Genomic DNA, 22,001 nt, shown 5'->3' with positions numbered 1-22,001 from the left:
GAAGATAATCACGTAATAATCCCCTCACAATTTCACAAGGCTCAATCTCTCATTTTGTAATCATTTTTTTCAGGAGAAGAAGATAATTAAAGCATTGTAGAGCAGTCATTCTGTGGTATTTCCTTTCAATTTGACTTTTCTTAAAGGCCAAGACAGTTTGCTAATATTTGTGGTTTGGGGGAACAGATGTTGTTGTTTGAGCAGTTCAAGAGAACTGGAAATGATGACCTGGCTGGTGAAATTTCTGGCACTTATCTTTTTGGATATATTTAACAGGCCAAATCTATATTGTTAAGCTATTAAATGCTCATTCCGTTGAGAGCACTCTAAGAAGAGAGATGCAAGATCAGTGGTGGGTTTCAAATTTTTTTAGAACCTGTTCTGTGGATGTGGCCTGTTTTATGGGAGTGGCTTGGCGACATGTGACAGGTGGGAGTGGATCTGGCAGATGTGAGTGGGTGGGAGTGGCCAACTTGTAAAATATGGTGATGAAACTCACTTAACAACACTGTTGCTTAGCAACCAAAATGTGGCTCAGAAATTCTGGCATTTGAAGCACGCAAATCTTAAAGTTGTCAAGTTACAAGGACCCTTGCAGCCCTGACCTTTTAGAAAAAAACCCCAGGGGTGTTCAAACTTGACAGATTTAAGACTTATGGACTTCAACTTCCAAATTCCTCCTCCAGTCATGTTGGCTCAGGAACTTTGGCATTTCAAGTGTTGCAAGTCTTAAAGCTGTCAAGTTACAAGACCCTTGCACCCCTAACCCTTTACAAAAAAAACTCCAGGAGTGTTCAATTTGACAGCTTTAAGATTTGTGGACTTCAACTCCAGAATTCCTCCTTCCCTCGCTCAGCTGCTATCTCTGGGTGCCGCCAAGACAGCGAGGTCTTGGGAGGGGCCTTCACTCCCCCTCCAGAGAGCCATGCCAGGAGAGAGGAAGCAGGCTGGTTTGAATGCGGGCAAGCGGGCAGTTTACGTGGCCAGTGAGCGCCTCCTTCATTCATTCAGGCAGGCAGAGAAAGAAAGGAGGGCACACGATTGCCAGTTTGAATGAGAGGTCTTTCTTTTTCTGCCTGCCTTCTTTACTCACTTGGGCAGGCAGAGAAAAAAGGAGGCGCGTGATAAAGCACCCCACTACCAAGGGCAAGGGGCATGGTCGCAATTATGGCTTACCTCCCCTTTTGATAAAAATAAAATATTACAAACCATTTGCATGTCTGAGAGAGGAAAAATCAGAAAATAATATTACATTAGAGAGAAATTTAAATCAACCTCTAGTTGGATGGTGTTAGATAACGACAGCTTGAAACCATCTTCTGTGCACATCCTGTCATGACATGAAATTGCCCTGGCTATCAGCCACCACAATCAATGGTGATGGGCAAAGAAGCATTGAAAGATTTAGTCACTCTCTCACACCTGTATTGAATGGTTGACTGATATTTTTCAAAGTAAGAGGCTTTGACTGTAAACTGGTTTTTTAAACTAGTACAATTGGTCTAATTTTTTTAATGCATTTTTTTTCAACTCTATCTGGATGCCTTTTCTATCATGTCACTGCAGGCTAAATACCTTGATCTTACTAGTACATATATTACAAGAAGATTTAAATATTGTGGTTAAAGTGTGTGGTTAATAATACTTTGGGAAGTGTGCTATAGACAGGTTCGGCTTAAATATTTTTATCGTAATTCAGGGAGGTTATTTAAAGCTGTGCATAGGCACTGGAATTTGTGCAGGGCCATTATAAAAATATAACACTTATAAATTTAATACTGAAAGAATAGATAAGAGAGGTAAAGGTCTGGGTTGTTAAACAAGTCATACTGTTTTGGCAGCTACGCTGATTTATTCTCAGTCTACCCCTTCCCTAAATATTTTAGTAATAGCCATTTAGCCCAGGGTTTGAATTTATCTCACATCCTTAGCCTTGCAGAATGGATTCTGAATCCATCACTGCTATTCCAAGATGAATATTCTCTATTTAATAATGGATAGAACTTTCACAACCTGAAATCCCCTAAACTGTGTTTATTCCCTAGGAAGCTTAAAATCTGGTTTTATTGACTGATTACATTTGCAAAAATAGAAGATTTAATGAAGTAGTGGACAAATTTTAGTGGAATGCATTTAGTTTGATGGGTGACAAATTGTCCAAATCAACATTCTTCAGCTTCTGTGAAGAGACTTTTTTATTTAAAAATGAATATTGTAACTGTTTCATTATTGTAGGATGTCTACTGTCTGCTAGTTGTAAGGGTATCTATCAATTTATGATTTTTTTATCAAGCTGCTCTTTTAGTAACAAATCAGCCCAGGATTTTGATCAACCGCTTAATTCTCATCAGGTATTATTTAATTCCAGTAAATATAATTGCTCTTTCGCATATCTTTAACTTTAGGGTTTTTTTTTTCATAATCCCAAATCATCACTTTCTTGCCAAGAAACTGCAAATATAATCCAAGGATTCTCATATTAAGGTAACTCGGTTCATTTGAGGGATATGTTGTTAAATATTTCCTTAATTTATGTAGCAAATGCTGATATTTCTGTTATCAGAAATGGATGCAGTCAAATGAGATGCTTACCTGTTAAATTGTTGAGTTAAAATCTTGTGAGAGAATTATTTCTGATAGTAATATGAAACACAGTTCACTGAGAGGATATAACAAGCAAACAACATTATTTTTATGGCTGTATTTTTGTTTTGTATTCCCTTGACTAAGTCGTGCTGTTTTCTATCTTTCCATAGCTATGACTGATGTGTGGACACATGGAGGCTTGATGTTTCCTTCTTTAATACATGTTGCTTTCTCCTTTGTTTTGTCTATGACACTGTGAAGTTACTGGTTAACCTGTGATTGCTTATCAGTGGCAATAACATATATTTGTCACCTGGATTGAAAACTATGTGTATATCGTGTATCTGATTACTAACTTGCTAACTGAACAATGCTTTTAGGCTACCCAAGTCAGAATTCTTTTTAGGACAGATGGTATATCCCTAAGATTCTAAAATCTGGTTTGTCCTTGATTCTACAAACTTGATATCAACGCAGACAGAAGGTCATACAAACAATTCGGTTTTTTGCAGATAAATAATTGGTGTCATATTTTTGGTTGGCATAATCTAAGCCAATTTTATGCCAGCAACGTTGAGTAGCGGAGATAAAAAGGAGGGTAAGGAGGTTAAATAAAAACCAAAACAGTATAGCATGGTTGCTATGTTTAACAACACAGACTTTGAGTTTTCAAAGCCTGGAATAAATACAAAGCAAAGCAACTATCCATATAAATACACATGTTGATTACTAGTGAGTGGAGGAAGCAATGACCCTGTGCTGGTGTACCAGTGCCTTGCACAGCTCGCCACATTGCTACTTTACTAACTCTTCATATAAATCGGATCGCACAAATCTGGGCAGGGAATCCTTCTCATCAGCATGAAGATTCTCTTCTGGGCCCAGGTCAAAAGTGCTTACAGATGGTTCCACCAGGTTCTTCATGACCACTGACTTGGTGAAATAGTCAATATTCACCTGACAAAAGGGAGATAGAGCTGTAAAAATACATAGGACACTTTATCTCACATAAATCAAGCCAACAATATACTTTACATGGGGCATTTGCCAAAATGCTTCCCTGGTGGGGAAAAAATGAAGCTAATAGCAATTCCATATATGAAGATAATAGCTATAAATATCCCTTGGTAAAGTACAGTTGAAATAAATATACATTTAATATTTATAACAAGAAATCAAAAAAGAAACATGGATTCACATAGATTTTTTGATAGAAAATGTTAGAAATATGAAGCTAACTGTCATCAAATCAAACTATAGGTATTATGATATACCCCCAGTAGTGGTGCAAAATAATACCCTTCCTCCACTAATTGCATAATGTCAGCACCAGTGCTTTATGATCATAATCTGGCAAATGCTGTTTTAATCTTAAATTTGGAGATGCCACTTTAAAAAATAGCACTCTACCACCACTTTGTGCTTCAGAGACAGTGTATAACCTCACTAATGAAGTTCTTGCCTCATCTTGCCTCCAGCTCATGGACTCTTTCAATCTTCTTCTTCTCCTCCTCCTCCTCCTCCTCCTCCTCCTCGCCCCCTGCCTCCTCCTCCTCCTCTCCTTCTTCTTCTTCTCCTTCTCCTTCTCCTTCTCTTCTTCTTCCAAATCCATCATCGGATGTTGGTTATCATGTCGGCAATCCTATTTTTGTCAACAGCTGCTCCAAAAAGTGCTTTGTCCAAACCAGTCCTTTGGGGTTTTTTTCTTTTTTTCCCCAATATATTTTTATTATTTTACATTTAAAACAATGCAGTACCGCGAAGTCGAAGTGACCATACATCCATATTATATACAGCTAGTCTCAACCATGAACAATTAGCCTACTTAATACATTGTCTATCCTTCTGTCCAATCACAATATATACAGTTTGTTCCAGTCTTGTCACCTTGTCTTATACCAGTCATAAAATCTATTCCAGACTTCAAATATTCCGATTCTCCTTTATTTTAAGTTCAAGAGTGAGCCTATCTGCTTCCGTACAGGCCAACACTTTCTGTTTATATCTAGCTCTGATGGTGTATTTTCTTTTTTCCAATATTGTGCATAAGTTATGCGTGCTGCAGTTAGTACATGTATAATTAAATAAAGTGTATCTTTCTTAAACCCCTCTGGTATTATACCTAGGAGAAACATTTCCAGTTTAAACAAGATTTGGTCTCCCGCCATTTGTTCTAACCATGATTGAATCATTTTCCAATATTTTTTGCCTCATTGCACGTGTACCACATATGATAAAAAGTACCTGGTGCTTTTTTACACTTCCAACAATTTGGGCCAGATTTTTAAACATTTTGGAGAGCCGTGCTGGGGGAGATGCCATCTGTAGAACATCTTATAAAGATTTTCTTTATACGTCGTAGCCATTGTTAGTTTCTGATTAAGTATCCAAAGTTTTTCCCACTTAACCAATTCCACATTGTAACCGAAATTTTTCGCCCAGGCAACCATAGTTTCTTTGACATAGTCTGTAATTTTGTGTGAATGTCTGATCTGAGTCCCCCTTAGGTATTATACAATGTTAGCCTCCGTCCACGATAGCAGTGTCTTCACCTCTTCAACACAGCATTATAAACTTCCAAGAGCATTAGAACAAGCACATCCTGGAATTCTTTATATATTTCCGCTGGCAGCCCATCCGGCCCTGCAGCTTTATTATTCTTTTGTCTTTGTATGGCTTCAATTATCTCTGATGTTTTAATGTCTTCATTGAGCATATCCTTTATTTCCTCTGGTATCTTTGGCAGATCTGACTTTTCCAGAAATTGCAGTACTCCTTCCTTTGAATAGTCTCGGTCAGTCCCTTGGGTTTTGTAGCCATGATGTTATTCTTCTGCCTGGATCTCATTTGCCTTCAATTTTTCCCTGTAGGATTAAGTAAGTATGCCATATTTTTCTGGGTGTTGCATTACATGTCCAAAATACTCTAACTTTCGCTTTTTAGTGGCTTTGATGATTTCCCTTTGCTTTCCCAGGTGGCTTATCATCTCCTCATTTGTGATTTTGTCAACTCAGCTTATACATAACAGCCATCTGAAAATCCACATTTCAAATGCTTCTAGTTTCTTCAAGTGGCTTTCTGTCAGATACCAACTCTCAACTCCGTAGAGCAGGATAGAAAAGATGTAGCATCTGACAAGCCTGATTTTCAATCTTAGGCTTATGTCGTGACTGCAGAAGGCCTTTTTCATTTTGAAGAATGCTGTTTGAGCTTTCTCTATCCTTGTCTTTACTTCACTGATCATGTCACAGCTTTCATGTAAATTAAAACCGAGATATGTGATCCTTTCAACTTTTTCTAGTGGTATTCTTTCCGAATTTATCAATGTTAAATTAAGGGGTTGTTTGCTTATGACCATAATCTTGTTTTTTGAGGTGTTAAGCTTCAAGCTGTATTTTTCCAATATTTCTGAGACTCTGACGATGAGGAGTTGAAGGTCTTCATGCTTACTGCTTACATGCTTACTCTTTCAGTGGTGGGATTCAAATAATTTAACAACCGGTTCTCTGCCCTAATGACTATTTTAAGTATAAAAAACCGATATACCGAAAGGGTTAGTTTTAGGGCTTGAATGTTAGGGCTGCGAGGTGGCCCAAAAGGTCAAGAAAAGCGGGGGAGATGCAAGGATCCAAGAGCCAAGGTGGCGCAGTGGTTAGGGTACAGTACTGAAGGCCACTTCAGCAGGCGCAGCTTCACTTCATGGGAGAAAAAGGCAATTTCCTTCCTTGAAACACATGTCTCTCTTGCTCAGAATGTCTGGATGAACCAACTCCTTTAGATTTCCCGCCCCTCAACCCCATATGGGAAGCAATCTCCCTCTTTCTTTCTATGGGTTAGCCTGGGAGGGGAGAGGCGAGATTATCCTGTAATTTTTAATGACCAATCTTCCATTGCACACCTTCCTTAGACTTGTCTCTGATGTCTGTTTTGTAACATTCACAAATACAGTTTTTGTTCAGTAGAGTGTAGAACTGGAAGAAACCAGCAATTTCTTCTGTATCAAGGGAAGGGATATGTGTTTGGGTGTGCACCCAATGGAATCTAATCATGAGGATACCTTCAAGAGATCAATTCCCCAATTCTTAACAAAAAACAGGGTTTTATCTCCATTCTGCTAATGGCAAACAACTAACCTCTTTAGGAGCCTCGCTTTGGATAAACTCTTCATAGATCTTTTTGGCCTTTTCAGCCCTTTTGGTAGGCAGTTTGGTCTTCTTATAATCTTCACATGCAATCCAGAATTCAATGTTCTCTTCACTGAATTCAGATTGGAGGAAAGTCCGGAAGCTGGCAAGGCCATCTGCACAGAGAAAAAAATGATTTTTGAAAATGTCAATGACAATTGTAGAATTACACTTTATATATCTATATAGTTTCCTAATTAATCCTCTATTGTGCACTCCAAATATGGAGTTGGTTAACTCCAAATGAAAACCATAAAGATGTTGAGTGCATAGTTGTATGGGGATTTAAAAGGTAGATAGAGTGCAGAAGGAAAAAAAGGAGGGGAATATGAAATTGATATCTGTAATGCAAGATAAGTCTAAACTTGAGATTCAAAGAATTGTTTCAGGACAATTAACACAAAATTCAATTCAATTCCAACTTCAACTAGCAGCGATTTAGGAGAGTTGCTTGAAGATTAGGAAAGGGATGCTTTGGAAGATGTTGGACAGTTCTTTCTTTCAGTGTACTTAATTGCAATAATTAAAATTAAACATTAAAATGAATTTTAATGTGGAGGAAAGCAAGGTTTTATGCCTGGGCAGGAAAAACCAAAGATAGAAGTTTAGGTTAAGCAAAACCTGGCTTAAATGCAGTACATGTATAATTAAATAAAGTGTATGTATATAAAATTATGTACTGTGCTCAGGGATAAATCCATATTCATATATTAATATATATAAAATGACATGCTGCATTTACCATTTATCACATCTAACTGCACTATCAATGAAGTTTGTCAATAAACGTGATAGAAGTAACCTGTTTCCTCAGGCTGCTCCAGAGGTGGGTTCCTACCAGTTCGCACCTATTCGGTAGAACCGGTTCGTCAAATCTACCGAACCGGTTAAAAGAGGTTCCACCAGTGGACCCGGAAAGCAGGCCACACCTACAGAAGAGGTTCCAAAAATTTTTGAAACCCACCACTGGTCCTTGGATATGATTATTCTACACTATCATGCTCATATTTATAAAACTCAGTGCTTCTGTGAAAGGTAAGGATGACTGCTGCATTTGTGGTGCAATCAGAACATTGCATGTTTTGAAGTTGTTTTAATGCAAACCAAAGATGCCTTTTAAAAAACAAGTTTACATTATATTCTTATGCATGCCAGTGCTGTGTGCGAGGTAATTTAAGGTGGTTCTGACAAGTGTCGTCGGCATCTTCCTATCCGGTCACATGGGCGGCAAGCCACTCCCATCCGGTCACATGGGTGGCAAGCCACTCCCACAAAGGAGACCACACCCACAGAGTAGGTTCAAAAAAATTTTGAAACCCACCACTGGGCTGCTCTAACCTCTTTTGCCAGTCTTGAATTTATAATTTATAATATAAAATAATAAAAGGCAAGAAATAGTTTAAATAGAAATAGCTGATGATACTGTCAATGCACACTCTGCCACAAAAGTAATTTTATTGGTAATGTTGTAAATTTAAGTAGCTGGACTTATTGGCATTTACATGCAGCATAGCTAAGTATGATATTGTGCTATATTGTAGCTTGAGCTTTTTCAGAGAGTACCCCCGCTCCACCTTTGACCATTGCAGAAAGTTTCCTGTTAGTTGCCCTTTTGACCCAGGGTGAAAAACTCTTTTTCCTTAGTCTTCCTGCCAGACATTAAGGGAAAACTCCTGCATAAAGTTATTTTTCCTTACATCTGTGGGAAGTTATCATCCAGCCCTCTCCCAGAAAAATGAAATATCCTAGGAAATATTGAAAAGGCAGAATATTTCTCTGGATGTGAAAAGAAAGAAACATGCTTTAAAAGACAGAATAGTTGCCTGTAGCTTCTTGCCCACCCCCACTTCGTCAATAGGCCCATTAAGACTAGCCAGGCTAGACCACTTTACATAATAAAGACTTCTCCACTGCAGCTGTAGGGCGAAGGGATATTACTCAACTCTCCACATGGCATCTGAGAACTCATCTATGGATTCAAAACAGCCTAGAGAGTAGCCCCCTGCACGGCCCCATGGGAGTCTGACAACCAATCAGAATACATTTCTTACACAAGAACAGGAAACAGAGAGGTGGGACTGAACAGGTTATAAAAAGCCTAGCAAGCCCCTCCCTCAGCCCTTCTCTTCTTCTCCATCAACATTGAAACATGTGATCACCTTTTCTGTTCAGGGCTCAAGCCATGTGGTCCTGTCCAACAATAAACCATCTTTCCAAGCAGCCTCCATGTCTCCAGTGTCTTTTTTCCCCACTTGGAGCCCAACCCAGAAGGACATTTCTTTCAATACATCCTTACAGAGAGTATTTTTTTTCCCTCCTTGCCACAAGGAATAGGGAAAAACTGTCCACAAGAGACTAAGCTTTCAAACCCCCCTTCCGCCCGGTTCTTTGCATAGAGTTTTAGTTACAGGTAATTCTCAACCTGGAACATACTTTTGCTTAGTATTGCGCTGATTTACTTTTCCTAAGTCAGCTCTATACTCAGCAGTTTAAATATGCAGCAGAGGTGGGTTCCTACCAGTTCGCACCTATTCGGTAGAACCGGTTCATCAAATCTACCGAACCAGTTAGAAGAGGTTCCACCAGTGGACCCGGAAAGCAGGCCACACCTACAGAAGAGGTTCCAAAAATTTTTGAAACCCACCACTGAATTATGTAGGTACAACAAAGCACTGGAAAAAGTGACTTATGACTGTTTTTCACACTTACATCTGCTGTAGCATCCCCAGGGTCACGTGATCAAAATGCAAGTGCTTGGAAACTGGCATGTATTTATGACAGTTGCATGCGCTGGGGTCATGTGATCACCATTTGTAACTTTCCCAGCTGGCTTCTGACAGGCAAAGTCAAGAATTGGGGAGCCAGACTCCCTTAACTACTGCATTGATTTGCTTAACAACTGTGGCAAAAAAATGGTCATGAAATGGGGTGCAACTTACTTAACAACTGTTCTTGCTTAGCAATAGAAATTTTGGACTTAATTCTGGTCATAAGTCCAGGACTACCTGTATTTTACTCACTAAGATACAGTATAGAGAAAGGGGAGCTTAGCACTCCTCTGTAGATGACATAGCAATGCTTTACTGTAGTTTCTCATGGCCTTTTTCATGGGAGAAAAAGGGAATTTCCTTCCTTGAAACACATGTCTCTCTCTTGCTCAGAACATCTGGTTGAACCAACTCCTTTAGATTTCCGCCCCTCAACCCCAAATGGGAAGGAATCTCCCTCTTTCTTTCTATGAGTTAGCCTGGGAGGGGAGAGGCGAGATTATCCTGTAATTTTTAATGACCAATCTTCCATTGCACACCTTCCTTAGACTAGGGTGACCAGACGTCCCGCATTTGGCGGGACAGCCACGCCTTTTCATAATTTTTCCCGCGTCCTGGGCCGTTCTTAAAAAAACCCGCTTTATTTTGGCGCTCGCAGCTCCCTCACTCCCCCGCCCATCAGCTGCTAGCTTGCTCGCTCATTCCGTTCTATCTACACTAAAAATCTAAGCCAGCCCAGCCTGCCGCTCACTGATTGGCCTGGACTCCAGCCAATCAGTGAGCTGGCTGGGATGGAAAACTTTAAGCACGCAGTTTTCCATCCCAGCCAGCTCACTGATTGGCTGGAGTCCGCTTAGCTTACCGCGTGAGTCTCCATTTCATTTCGTCTTTTGCTTGCTGCAGCTTAACTGGTGAGTAACGGTACCGGTGGGAATTGGGAGGCGCTGGTGGGAGGAGACGGCCCTCCTCTCCTTCTCCCTCTTTGCGGAGTTTCCCTGTGTCTCCCAGGTTGCACCCGTCCCCTCTCAAAAGGATTCGGCTCGGTCACCACTTCCTCCTCTTCTTCTTCCCTGTCTGTGGTTCCGATTGCAGTTGCAAGGAGTGGGAAGGAAAGGAAGGAAGGAGGGAGGGGGGAAGGAAAAGAAGAAGGGAGGGGGGGAGAAGATGGAAGGAGAAAAGATGGAAGGAAGGAGAAAGAATGGAAGGAGAAGGAGGAAGATGGAAGAGGAAAGGAAGAAAAAGAAGACGGGAGGGAGAAAAGAGGGAAGGAGGTAGGAAGAAAAGGGGTCGCCCGAGCTCTGATGCCAGTGAAAGAAAAGTCCTTTCCTTCGCCTGAATCACGCCCGAGGTCTGATGCGGGCACCAGTGGGGTTCGTGCAGGGAGAAGAGAGATTCCTCCCAGCATGCACCCCACTGACTAAAGCACTTTCAGTGGGATGCGTGCAGGGAGGAATCTCCTGTCCTCCCAGCTCCCTTTCGCCCGCAGCAGAGATCGGGAGGGCCAGAGAAAGCACTTTAATCAGTGGGATGCATGCAGGGAGGAGAGGATATATTCGTCCCTGCGCGCAGCCCACTGATTAAAATACTTGCTTTTGCTCGCCCGAGCTCTGATGCCGGCGAAAGAAAAGTCCTTTCCTTCGCCTGAATCACGCCCGAGGTCTGATGCGGGCACCAGTGGGGTGCGTGCAGGGAGGAGAAGAGAGATTCCTTTCTGCACAAGCCCCCCCCCTTCTTTAGAAGAGCCGGAAGCATTAAGGGCACTGTTCCCTCTAAGGTGCGCAGTGTTGTTTGCTGGACACGGACTGCAGTCTCTGTACTCTGCAGAATGGCCATGGAATCGTGAACAAAACCCCCTCCAGCTAAACAGGAGTCTTGACAACATTTTTAAAAAAAAGTTTGGGCGGAATTGGTGCGATTTATTATGCAGCTGCACCTAGGTGGCACTTCCTGATTCTCTGCGCTTCGGATCTTTCAACAAAGCCTTTCCCCACCCTGCACTGGGGGACGCGCTTGCGTGCAAGCCAGCGCCTCAAACAGAGCTGAGTCCAGTCACCTCCTCCCTGCCTTTTCTTCCCTTTTTATGCCCTGTCTCGGACGTGCGGGCGCGAATGCTGTGGACTCGCCCACTTAGATGTCGAGGTTGCTGCGTGCTTAGCTGTGGCCGTATCTCCTCTTGCTTTTTCCCCTCCCTCTTACATGCCCCCTTGGTGCAGCGGGCTAACGCCAGCGAAAGGAGTGGGGTGGACTACATGGAACAACTAGGTAAATTATAAACCACAGATTTTAATCCTATTTAATTTTTAATGGTATCAAATTTAGCTATAAAGTGGCTTTACCTACTTTTTTTCCCTGGGCCTGCTAAATTCTGGTCCCTGGTGATACAATGAGTTAAATGCATTCTGGCCTGGATTTCCTATTGTGCAATTTGTGTCATGGACTTAATCATTTTAAATTCCATAAAATGCAGGTACACATCCTTTCTGCCAAGAGATCAGAAAAAACAATGCTCGAATCTTCTGATATTTAAATGATTTATAATGTTGTTTAGATATATAATTTGGATTATATTTGAAAGCTATGCATTGATTAAATACTACGGAATACAAGCAGTTCTTTCTTTTTTGGTTTTAGAAAAGGATAATTCCCTTTTTAGCCATGTTTTTTGAATTAGATTAACACCAGTTTTTAAGTAGATTTCAATTTTAAAAAACCCTGTTAGCTGCTTTGAATACCTTGAAGATGAAAAGATGGGGTACAAAACTTAAATAATAAAAAAATTGTACATTCATTTTGAAAAATAAATGCAATACTTGATTAATTTCATATCTTTATTTAAAATAGTTTTGGCATGGCATATGATTTTATTGACTCAGTTGGAAATGATGTGGATGTTGTATCTGATTCTGAGGTATATATATTCTTAAGTAACATAACATATAGCATTTAGTGACCAAAGTTACAATGGCATTGAAAAAAGTGACTGATGACCATTTTTCACACTTAGCGACCGTTGCAGCATCCTCATGGTCACGTGATCAAAATTTTGTTTGGCAACAGATTCGTATTTATGCTGGTTTCAGTGTCCTGGGGTGATCTTTTGACAAAATATAAAATTTTTAATCAAGCGCCCCCCCACCCCCCGGGTCAATGGTGTCCCTCTTTACCAATCTGAAAATCTGGTCACCTTACCTTAGACTTGTCTCTGATGTCTCTTTTGTAACATTCACAAATACAGTTTTTGTTCAGTAGAGTGTAGAACTGGAAGAAACCAGCAATTTCTTCGCCAAGAGCCAAGGTGGCGCAGTGGTTAAATGCAGCACTGCAGGCTACTGCTAGATCAGCAGGTCAGCGGTTCAAATCTCACCGGCTCAGGGTTGACTCAGCCTTCCATCCTTCCGAGGTGGGTAAAATGAGGACCCAGATTGTTGGGGGCAATATGCTGACTCTCTGTAAACCGCTTAGAGAGGCCTGAAAGGCCTATGAAGCGGTATATAAGTCTACTGCTATTGCTATTGCTATTGCTATTCTTCTGTGACAAGGGAAGGGATATGTGTTTGGCTGTGCACCCAATGGAACCTAATCATGAGGACACCTTTAAGAGATCAATTCCCAACTTCTTAACAAAAGCCAGGGTTTTATCTCCATTCTGCTAATGGCAAACAACTAACCTCCTTAGGAGCCTCGCTTTGGATAAACTCTTCATAGATAATATTATTCTTAGGATAAATAGGTTGAGATCTTTACAAAAGACTTACAAGGGTTTTGAAGGAGCTTTTCCAAGGAATTGCGCCACTGCCAAACTTCTTCTGGGGAAGGCCTGCAAATATTAAAATGACAACGTGTAAAAAAATATAAAGGCATATTCTTTAAATCAACAAGTCAGAGAAGGATTTGTACTGTCCTAACAGTCTTTTATTGAATGATTGCTCTACCTTATTTATTATTTTACAACCTCTTTATAATCTCTTTCATCAGTTCTGTAACTTTTCTTAGCCTTCTCTCACTTGAAGCTAACTGTAGCAAAAACATGGCCCAGCAACCTCCTTCCTATGCCATCATAATGTCTTTAAGTGAACACAGCCTTAAGGTGTTCTAATTTTAAAGTAGTATTCTTCCTTTGAAGATAATATGATTTTGCTACAGAAATTATTTGGCACACTACATTCCTAGAGGTCATATTAAGCTAGTGCAGATATACTCCGTCCCCTCTGTGAACTTCAAAACTATGTATCTTTCGGTGGTATGAAAATCCATTTTTTTCAAGCTGTCCATTCTCTGTAGACTCCAAGTCTCTGAATCAATACGCAGTTCAGAGACCTGAATAGCAATGGCAGAGAAGAAGGGCCATGGAATGACGTAGAGTGAGTGAATAAGACATTTGCTATTTCACACTGCAACCCCCTTTTGTTATATGGAAGAACATTAAACCATGACCAAAAGGAGCACAATGATCAGCTAATATTGGTGAATAATCAGGTTACCAACTAGTCTATGAAAAATGGTTGCTACAATAGAATGAGTTTTAACCAGGGACGTGCAGTCAGGGGAGGCAGGAGAGGCAGAGCCTCACCACTGTCATCATGAAAAGAAAAGAAAATGTAAAAGGAAAAAGGCAAGAGCTGAGGTCAGGCTGAGCTAGTTGCTGCCAGAGTCACCATGGATGACGCTGCTTAGTGCTTAACTGTTTTAAAAAGCCTCTAAAAAAGCGTCCTCTACAGGAGGAGGCAGGAGAAAGACGTGCCTCATCCAGTCTGACTTTAGGCGTTTTATGATCACTCGAGCAGAGTTAAGCAAGGGTTAAAAGCCTAAAAAATCCTGATGTAGGTGAGGCACATCATTCTCCTGCCTCCTCCTGTAAAGGGAGCTTTTTTAAACAGTTAAGCAGAGTCATCCTCGGTGACTCTGGCAGCAACTAGCTCAGCCTGACCTTAGCTCTTGCCTTTTTCCTTTTCAATTTTTTTTTCTTTTCATGATGACAGGCAAGAGCAGAGTTGAAATCCTCTCTGAAACAGCTGGAAAAGGTACATGTGGGTTGGAGGGAGGGGGAGGAATTCAAACTTCATCCTCAAATGTAGATCCCTCCCCAAGTGTAGTTTGATTGCAGGCAGAGCCACGTTGCCTTTTCAAACACACACACACACACACACACACATAGCTGGATAAAACTATATAAGCCCAGCTTCACTGATTACAAGTTTGAAAAGGCAATGTGGCTCCACCTGCAATCAAAGGCTCGGATCGGCTCCAATCCAACTTCTGTGTTTGTGTTTGTTTGAGAGAGAGAGAGTGAGAGAGTGAAGGAGATAGTCCAATCCAACTTCTCTATGTGTGTGTGTCTGTTTGAGAGAGGGGGGAGGGAGGGAGAGAGGGAGGAAGGAGGGGAAGGGAGAAGAAAAAGAATGAAGGAAACTTTTTCGCAAAGGTGAAAAACAAATGCTGTCACTTTAAATCGGAACTGAGCATGCCTGGGTGTGGAATTCTGGGAGTTGAAGTCCACAAGCCTAAAAAAAATTGAAATCCACCACTGTGTCAGTGCTTCACCAGCCATAAACCTCACCGCACGTCACTGGTCTAAACCTACTTTCTAGCCATTTATCAAGATTTATCTTCTCCATAGCTCTGTTCCCAACCCTGTTAAGATCCTTGTTTCCCCACTGGCTGGTTGAGTTTGATGGAGAACCCTGAGCTAGGGAATTCTCCAGTCTCTAACATTAAAGTGCGCTGTATACTGTCAATAAGGACTACCCTATTTAGTGACATGATGACAAGGGAAGAATGAAGGTAACAAATTTTACAGTAGTGTAGTTTTCTGACGGCTCAAGGACTAGTGGACAGCAGCTTAACTTGGTGATGAGGAAAAGCCTTATTTGGAAGGACTAAAATATGTGCAGTTTACATGAAACTGAGGCCAATGACTTGCTAAATCCAACTAATAATGGATGTAAGTCTCATATATATTTCCAACTGCAAAAAGCAGTTAGATGGTACCATAGACTTTGGATTAGGACAAGACAAAACTAGGAACATATAGATTGCCTCAGGCAGCAGTTTCATGATCCTAGTGCCATTTCAGCAAAATGTACTTCCCTCTGCTGCTCAATATCGGTGTCTATTAATGAGTAGAAAAACAGCCGGAGAATTGGTATGGCCAAGAAAATTGGTAAGGCCGGAAATTAGCTGACTATCTCCTTGAGGTAGTGGAACTTGAGGAAAAGATACATGGAGATCAAACAGAATAACAGAGTTGGAAGGACCTTTGAAGGTCTTCTAGTGCAACCCCCTGCTCAAGCAGGAGACCCTTGTGGGACATCCTATGGGGCAAGAGAGAAAGCAGTTTATATAGGGCTGGAGCGATAGCACTATTTTTGGTTATTCTGAAAGATTACATAAACATTTAAAGTACAGTTCTTCATATTCTCTCTCTAACATTTCAGCTTTTGTCATTCCTTTCTTCTTTTTTTATTTTCAACTCTGCGTTGTTCTGTATAAAGCAGAATGGGGCTGAAAGGAGGATATTTGTTTTCCATGCAGAAAGTATTCCCTCCCATGAGTATTCATTCTTTCATTTTATTTTTCAAACTCTGAAGTTTGAATTTCCCCCCCTGCTTTGGCTGTGACTTTGGGATCTGGTTTTGTCTCTCCCACAGATTTATCATCAGTTCCCACGCTGGTCGAGAAAATGATTTTGTCTCAAGTGAGTATGGAGTCCCATGACAAAGTGGATACTAATTATCTGATATTACTCAGGCTACAAGGATGTGAAATTAAAGTATTAATGTAAGACAAAATAGCAACTACTGTAGAAGTCCATACAGATACCAGCAAGCCAGAGTGGGTTCCCACCAGTTCGCACCTATTCGGTAGAACCGGTTCATCAAATCTACCGAACTGGTTAGAAAAGGTTCCACCAGTGGACCCGGAAAGCAGGCCATACCTACAGAAGAGGTTCCAAACATTTTTGAAACCCACCACTGCAGGAAGCCTAAAAGAAAAACAAGCTCACTAGTACGACATTGACAACTATGGCCCAAAAGACATAAAACTGGATGTACCGTAGTTCTGGGACATTCTGGAACCAGGAAACAGAAGTTTGAAGCTGCCATTTCTCTCACTGTGAATGCTATCACTGTACTTTTATCAAGCACAAAGGGATGCATATAAAAAGTAGAATGGGAAATGTGTATAAATGAATAAAGCTATAGGTCAATTGCTATAAAACTGCAGTCTCACTAGACTGACTGCATACGCAATTTTTTTTCTGAATGATAATCAGTAGGAGGTTGCTATTTAAAATCATCTGTTTAAAAGAGGATAAAGGATAGAATGGGGAAAGTGGCATGCTATGACATCAGAGATTAGTCAAAAGTGGCATGCTATGACATCAGAGATTAGTCAATGGTTTGGAACAGGGGCAGGGGTGGGTTTCAACCGGTTCGCGGCGGTCCCTGCGAACCGGTTGGTCAGCGAACCCGGAAGTAAGTAACTTCCGGGAACGGCGACTGGCCCACCCGCCCGCCCGCGCTCCTTACCCAGTTTTGATGAGTTCTGTGCTTCCACGCATGCGCAGGACGCATACAGCACCTGCGCAATCCTCCAGGAGCAGCTGGAGCATCGCACAGATGCTAGTATGCATGCATGCGCCGCGCGCGTGCACAAGGACGCCCCCGGCCCCGTTCCAACCGAACCGGTTGGAACGGGGCGAGGAATCCACCCCTGAACAGGGGTGTCAAACTCACATTGTCACAGCAGCGTCACTTTCCACCCCTTTGCTAAACCAGGCATGGGCATGGCCAGCTCGTGACACATCCGTCCTGTGGGCCAGGAATTCGACACCCCTGGTTTGGGACGTTGTTTTCGTATCAGCTAACAGATGGGCTCAACCTCATGTCTCCTACCTACAGGACAAAGATGTCCCACTAACCATTTTTAGAGGGCGTAATGTTATGACATCTCATTCAGTCAGTGGCTTGGCTTGCCCTAATGTCATGGAGCAGATTAAATTCATATGTAACTGTTCAAAGTGGTGTTTTGACTCTTCTCCTGACACATGTCTTGCCGTGTGAGCCATCTGCAATGCCTCAGCGATTATGTTGGTGCTCATGAAGTCATAAACTACCATCTGCCCAGCTCTTCTCTGCCTCATTAGACGGCAGCTGCCATGCTCTTTCCCTCACATTGCTAGGCATTGCCCTCCATGGCTTAGGTTTCCAGAGAGATCTCACACCTGGCTCCCACAATTGTGTCCGCTCATGTAATTACACCTAACTGGCATTTGGTAAGAGTGGGTGAGGCATTACACATGCTTCTTTTTTATACACTGGTTTAACGAGTCTTTGAAAGAACTGTAGACCCTGTTTCATATTTATTTACTTATTTTATTGTTTTATCTCCTATAAATGCATTCCACATTTTTGTGTTGCTTCATCTCACAAGGACTTTCAGGTGGTGTTGCTTTCTACTGTTTTATTTCTTACTTTAGAGGAGCAGCACCGTTTTTGCCTATTCCAATCCATGCTCTGCATCTAAATGCTGCTAATATTATCACTCCCTTGCAGCAATTTTCTCTTTCCTGCTTCACCCTGTGCCTAATTGACAAGTGGGATACGTGCAGTGGTGGGTTTCAAATTTTTTTGGAACCTACTCTGTGGGTGTGGCTTCTTTTGTGGGAGTCGCTTGCTGGCCATGTGACCTGGTGGGAGTGGCTTGCCAGCCATTTGTTCTCTCTCTCTCTCTCTCTCTCTCTCTCTCTCTCTCTCTCTTTCCTTCCTTTTGTCTCTCTGTTCCTTTTTTCTTTTTTTCTTTCATCTCTCTCTCTCACTCTTTTTCTTTCTTTCTCTTTCTCTCTGTGTCAAACTCTCTCTCTCTCTCTCTCTCTCTCTCTCTCTCTCTCTCTCTCTCTGTGTGTGGCAGTGGTGGGTTTCAAAAAATTTTGGAACCTCTTCTGTAGGTGTGGCCTGCTTTCCGGGTCCACTGGTGGAATTTCTTCTAACCTGTTCGGTAGATTTGACGGACCGGTTCTACCGAATAGGTGCGAACTGGTAGGAACTCACCTCTGGATACGTGGCATAGGAGTGCAGAATAAATGAAGGGAGAACCCCCAGGAAATGCCTATAGGTGTCAGCCTATAGACTTCACATGTGGACTGTAGGTCAGACCATGGTTTTTCACTCAGATTTAGTGTCTTTCCAAAACAATGTTAGACCTGTGTTAGAAAGACCCTAAGGGGCAGGTTAATAGTGCAGGGAACCTCTATCCCAGCAACCTCTAGTTGGGCAACCTTAAAAGTGGCTAATGCCTATAATCAAGCAAATCTCCTCACCTCATGTTAAGGAGTGATTAGTGAATATTTTTCATGGCACCAACATATCCAGAGGTGGGTTCCTACCAGTTCGCACCTATTCGGTAGAACCGGTTCATCAAATCTACCAAACCGGTGAGAAGAGGTTCCACCAGTGGACCCGGAAAGCAGGCCACACCTACAGAAGAGGCTCCAAAAATTTTTGAAACCCACCACTGGTCCTTGGGTATGATTATTCTACACTATCATGCTCCTATTTATAAAACTCAGTGCCTCTGTGAAAGGTAAGGATGACTACTGCGTTTGTGGTGCAATCAGAACATTCCGTGTGTTGAAGTTGTTTTAACGCAAACCAAAGATGCCTTTTAAAAAAGAAGTTGACATCATATTCTTATGCATGCCAGTGCTGTGTGTCAGGTAATTTAAGGTGGTTCTGACAAGTGTCGTCGGCATCTTCATATCCGGTCACATGGGCGGCAAGCCACTCCCATCCGGTCACATGGGTGGCAAGCCACTCCCACAAAGGAGGGCACACCCACAGAGTAGGTTCGAACAATTTTTGAAACCCACCACTGCAACATATCCCTTTTTAATAAACATAATTATTTAACCTCTTCCCTGTTAAATCAACCAGTTTATACTGGGATGAACCACCTAAAGAAATCATTTCCATTTTACTGGATTAAGCTGAGGAGTTTTATCTTGTCAACAGACAAGACAGTTTTTCCTGGCCTTAATCCAGGTCTCGTAGGCCTCCTTCGGTTCTGTGTAAGTGCAGGAAGTGGTTTGGGGGCGTGACATTCAAGTTCATGAGAAACAGCTTTCATCAAATAAAAGTTTCTGTCCACGTGGATAAGATCTGCTTAATTGTTTGAGGCAAAGGGCTCTTCAGGCCAAAGAAGGGGCAGAAAATAATCAGGGGAAGAAACCTCAAATATTTGCATCTTTGCACTCTGACCAGACCAAATTATGAAACATGGTCCTACTTTAAAAATAATAATTATGCAAAAAAAAAAAAGGCTGATTTACTCAGCAAGTTTTATTTCTCAAATTGATATACTGCCAGAATCCAGCTGGGGTTGGGATAGGATACCTACAATTTTTTGTTCTCATCACTAGAGCATCCCTGGTCTTTCTTTTCGTCCCCAATGAGAAAGCAAACGCTTTCCTTCCTGAAGACCCGTGGAGAATCGCCTCACGACATCTGTTTCCATTGCCATGACAAGGGAATTAGGATGTTCAAAACAGCCCATAAACCCACAGCCTAATTTGTTCCAAGTGGCTCTGACAAGAGTGCACGATCTACCTAATTTGTCTGAAGTAGTGGTTAAAATTAAGCTACTATCAACTGTGTCCGTCATCATGCAATCTTTAGATCAGCCTGTCTGCTGAGTCTTTTTTTTTTTTTAGAGCCTAATTGGAAACAGATTCAGGGACAATCAGCCAGGAGAGGTTCCCCTTGTGCATTAAGGCCACTTTTTTCCCCTAATAGCATCAATGCTACTGGTGTTCATTTTGTTCCAGTTCTTGGAACTACTTTGGTACAGATGGGAGACTGCTTTCTCACAGATTAAAATGACAGTGATTAATGTTGGCAATTAGCCTTTGGCAGCGGCAAGTTTCTTGAAGTCCACAGACAAACAGAAATGGAGCCACTTTCTAATTTTCTTAATGGTCATATCAATGTTTCACTACCATTTTACAGTTTTCGCCCATATACATAGCTCTTCTTAAATTTGCCTGCTTCCAATCGAATCGAACAATAATGATATAAAACCTTCTAAAGGGATTAATTGTGTCAGTTTGTTGTAGCAAAGTAAATAAATATATATAAAAAAATAAAAAGCAGGTAAACAATCTGAGGGTCTTAAGTTACAGCACCTTAAATATTAACATATTTAAGCTCCTGCAGATGATAATCTACTCCAGAAATATAGACATTTTCTTGTGTTCATAATTGTTTTTCATCAGGGAAGCAGGGACGGGAGATTTTAAAGCTTTCAGCATCTGACAAGGGACCCTCAGGAGAAAAAAAAAACTTTAGTATTGTCTATAATTAACATACAAAGCAAGTTTGCCTTTTTGTAGGGAGATATTGCCTTTCCTCCTTTCTTCCTTCTATCTTTTCTGCACTGCCTACAAAGTAACTGTGACCACATTCCACACCACTGATGAAATGAGTGGATTTGGATCAGTGGTGAAATTCAATTTTCTTTTACTACTGGTTCTGGTTGGTGGGCGTGGCAGAGGAAGGATACTGCTAAATCTCCATTCCCACATTACTTCTGGGGCCAGCCACAGGTGATATTTGCTAGTTCTCTGAACAATTCAAAATTTCCGCTACCGGTTCTCCAGAACCTGTCGGAACCTGCTGAATTCACCCCTGATTTGAATATTTAAAAAAGAAAACATAATAAGGAATCACAAGTTTCTTCATTAGTAAAACCAGTCTTCTTGAAACCATCAGTTTCAAACATACTAGAATTATGAGACAAGCACAGAAATATTTTTCAGGCTGATCTGATTTTGCCCTTTTCCAAAATGTATCTTGTCCTATGTATCATGGAAATAAATTCACTATCAAATGCTTGTTTTAAATCTCTGTTGAGTTTTGTGTCATTTATCCACCAGTGGAAGCCCAACATGTGATTTCCTTTTTTAAGGCATGGTGAATGTTGTACGAATCAATGGACTATAACAATTCTAGTAGTCCTCCACTTATGGCCACAACTGAGTCCAAAATTTCTGCTGCTAAGTGAGTCAGTTCTTAAGTGAGTTGTGCCCCATTTTACAACCTGTTTTGTCACAGTTGTTAAGTGAATCACCACAGTTGTGAAGTTAGTAACACTGTTGTCAAGTGAATCTGGCTTCCCGTTGACTTCGCTTGTCACAAGGTCGCAAAAGGTCATCACAACCCTGGAATACTGCAACTGTCATAAATATGAGTCAGTTGTCAAGTCCCCAAATTTTGCTCATATGACCATGGGGATATTGCAACGGCCGTGTGAAAAACAGTCATACGTCACCTTTTTCAATGCCGTTATAACTTTGAATGGTACTAAATGAATTGTAAGTTGAGAACTACCTCTGCACTGCATTTAAACAGTAGTTTTATAGAATTGGACAGGGCAACACATTTCCCATCTAGCTCCATGTCAGGAAAAG

The 22,001-nt window shown here is 41.3% G+C and overlaps 1 protein-coding gene across 1 annotated transcript in view; it reads right to left on the bottom strand.

Moving 5' to 3' along the window:
- Window positions 1-1,433: 1,433 nt before the first annotated feature.
- The window catches only part of RGS5 (regulator of G protein signaling 5), a 29,286-nt gene continuing 8,718 nt past the window's right edge, over window positions 1,434-22,001 (bottom strand). The window contains exons 3-5 of the mRNA XM_032226975.1: window positions 13,294-13,355; window positions 6,720-6,886; window positions 1,434-3,543 (exon numbers count right to left, since the gene is read on the bottom strand). Coding sequence (XP_032082866.1) covers window positions 3,382-3,543; window positions 6,720-6,886; window positions 13,294-13,355 — 391 coding nt within the window. The 3' untranslated portion in view covers window positions 1,434-3,381. The remainder of the gene's footprint in view (window positions 3,544-6,719; window positions 6,887-13,293; window positions 13,356-22,001) is intronic.

Source organism: Thamnophis elegans, chromosome 11 (assembly GCF_009769535.1).
Source record: "Thamnophis elegans isolate rThaEle1 chromosome 11, rThaEle1.pri, whole genome shotgun sequence".
In the NCBI taxonomy this organism is placed as follows: domain Eukaryota; kingdom Metazoa; phylum Chordata; class Lepidosauria; order Squamata; family Colubridae; genus Thamnophis; species Thamnophis elegans.
The sequence above is the reverse complement of the archived record's forward strand: the minus strand, read 5'-3'. Positions and strand labels throughout refer to the sequence as shown.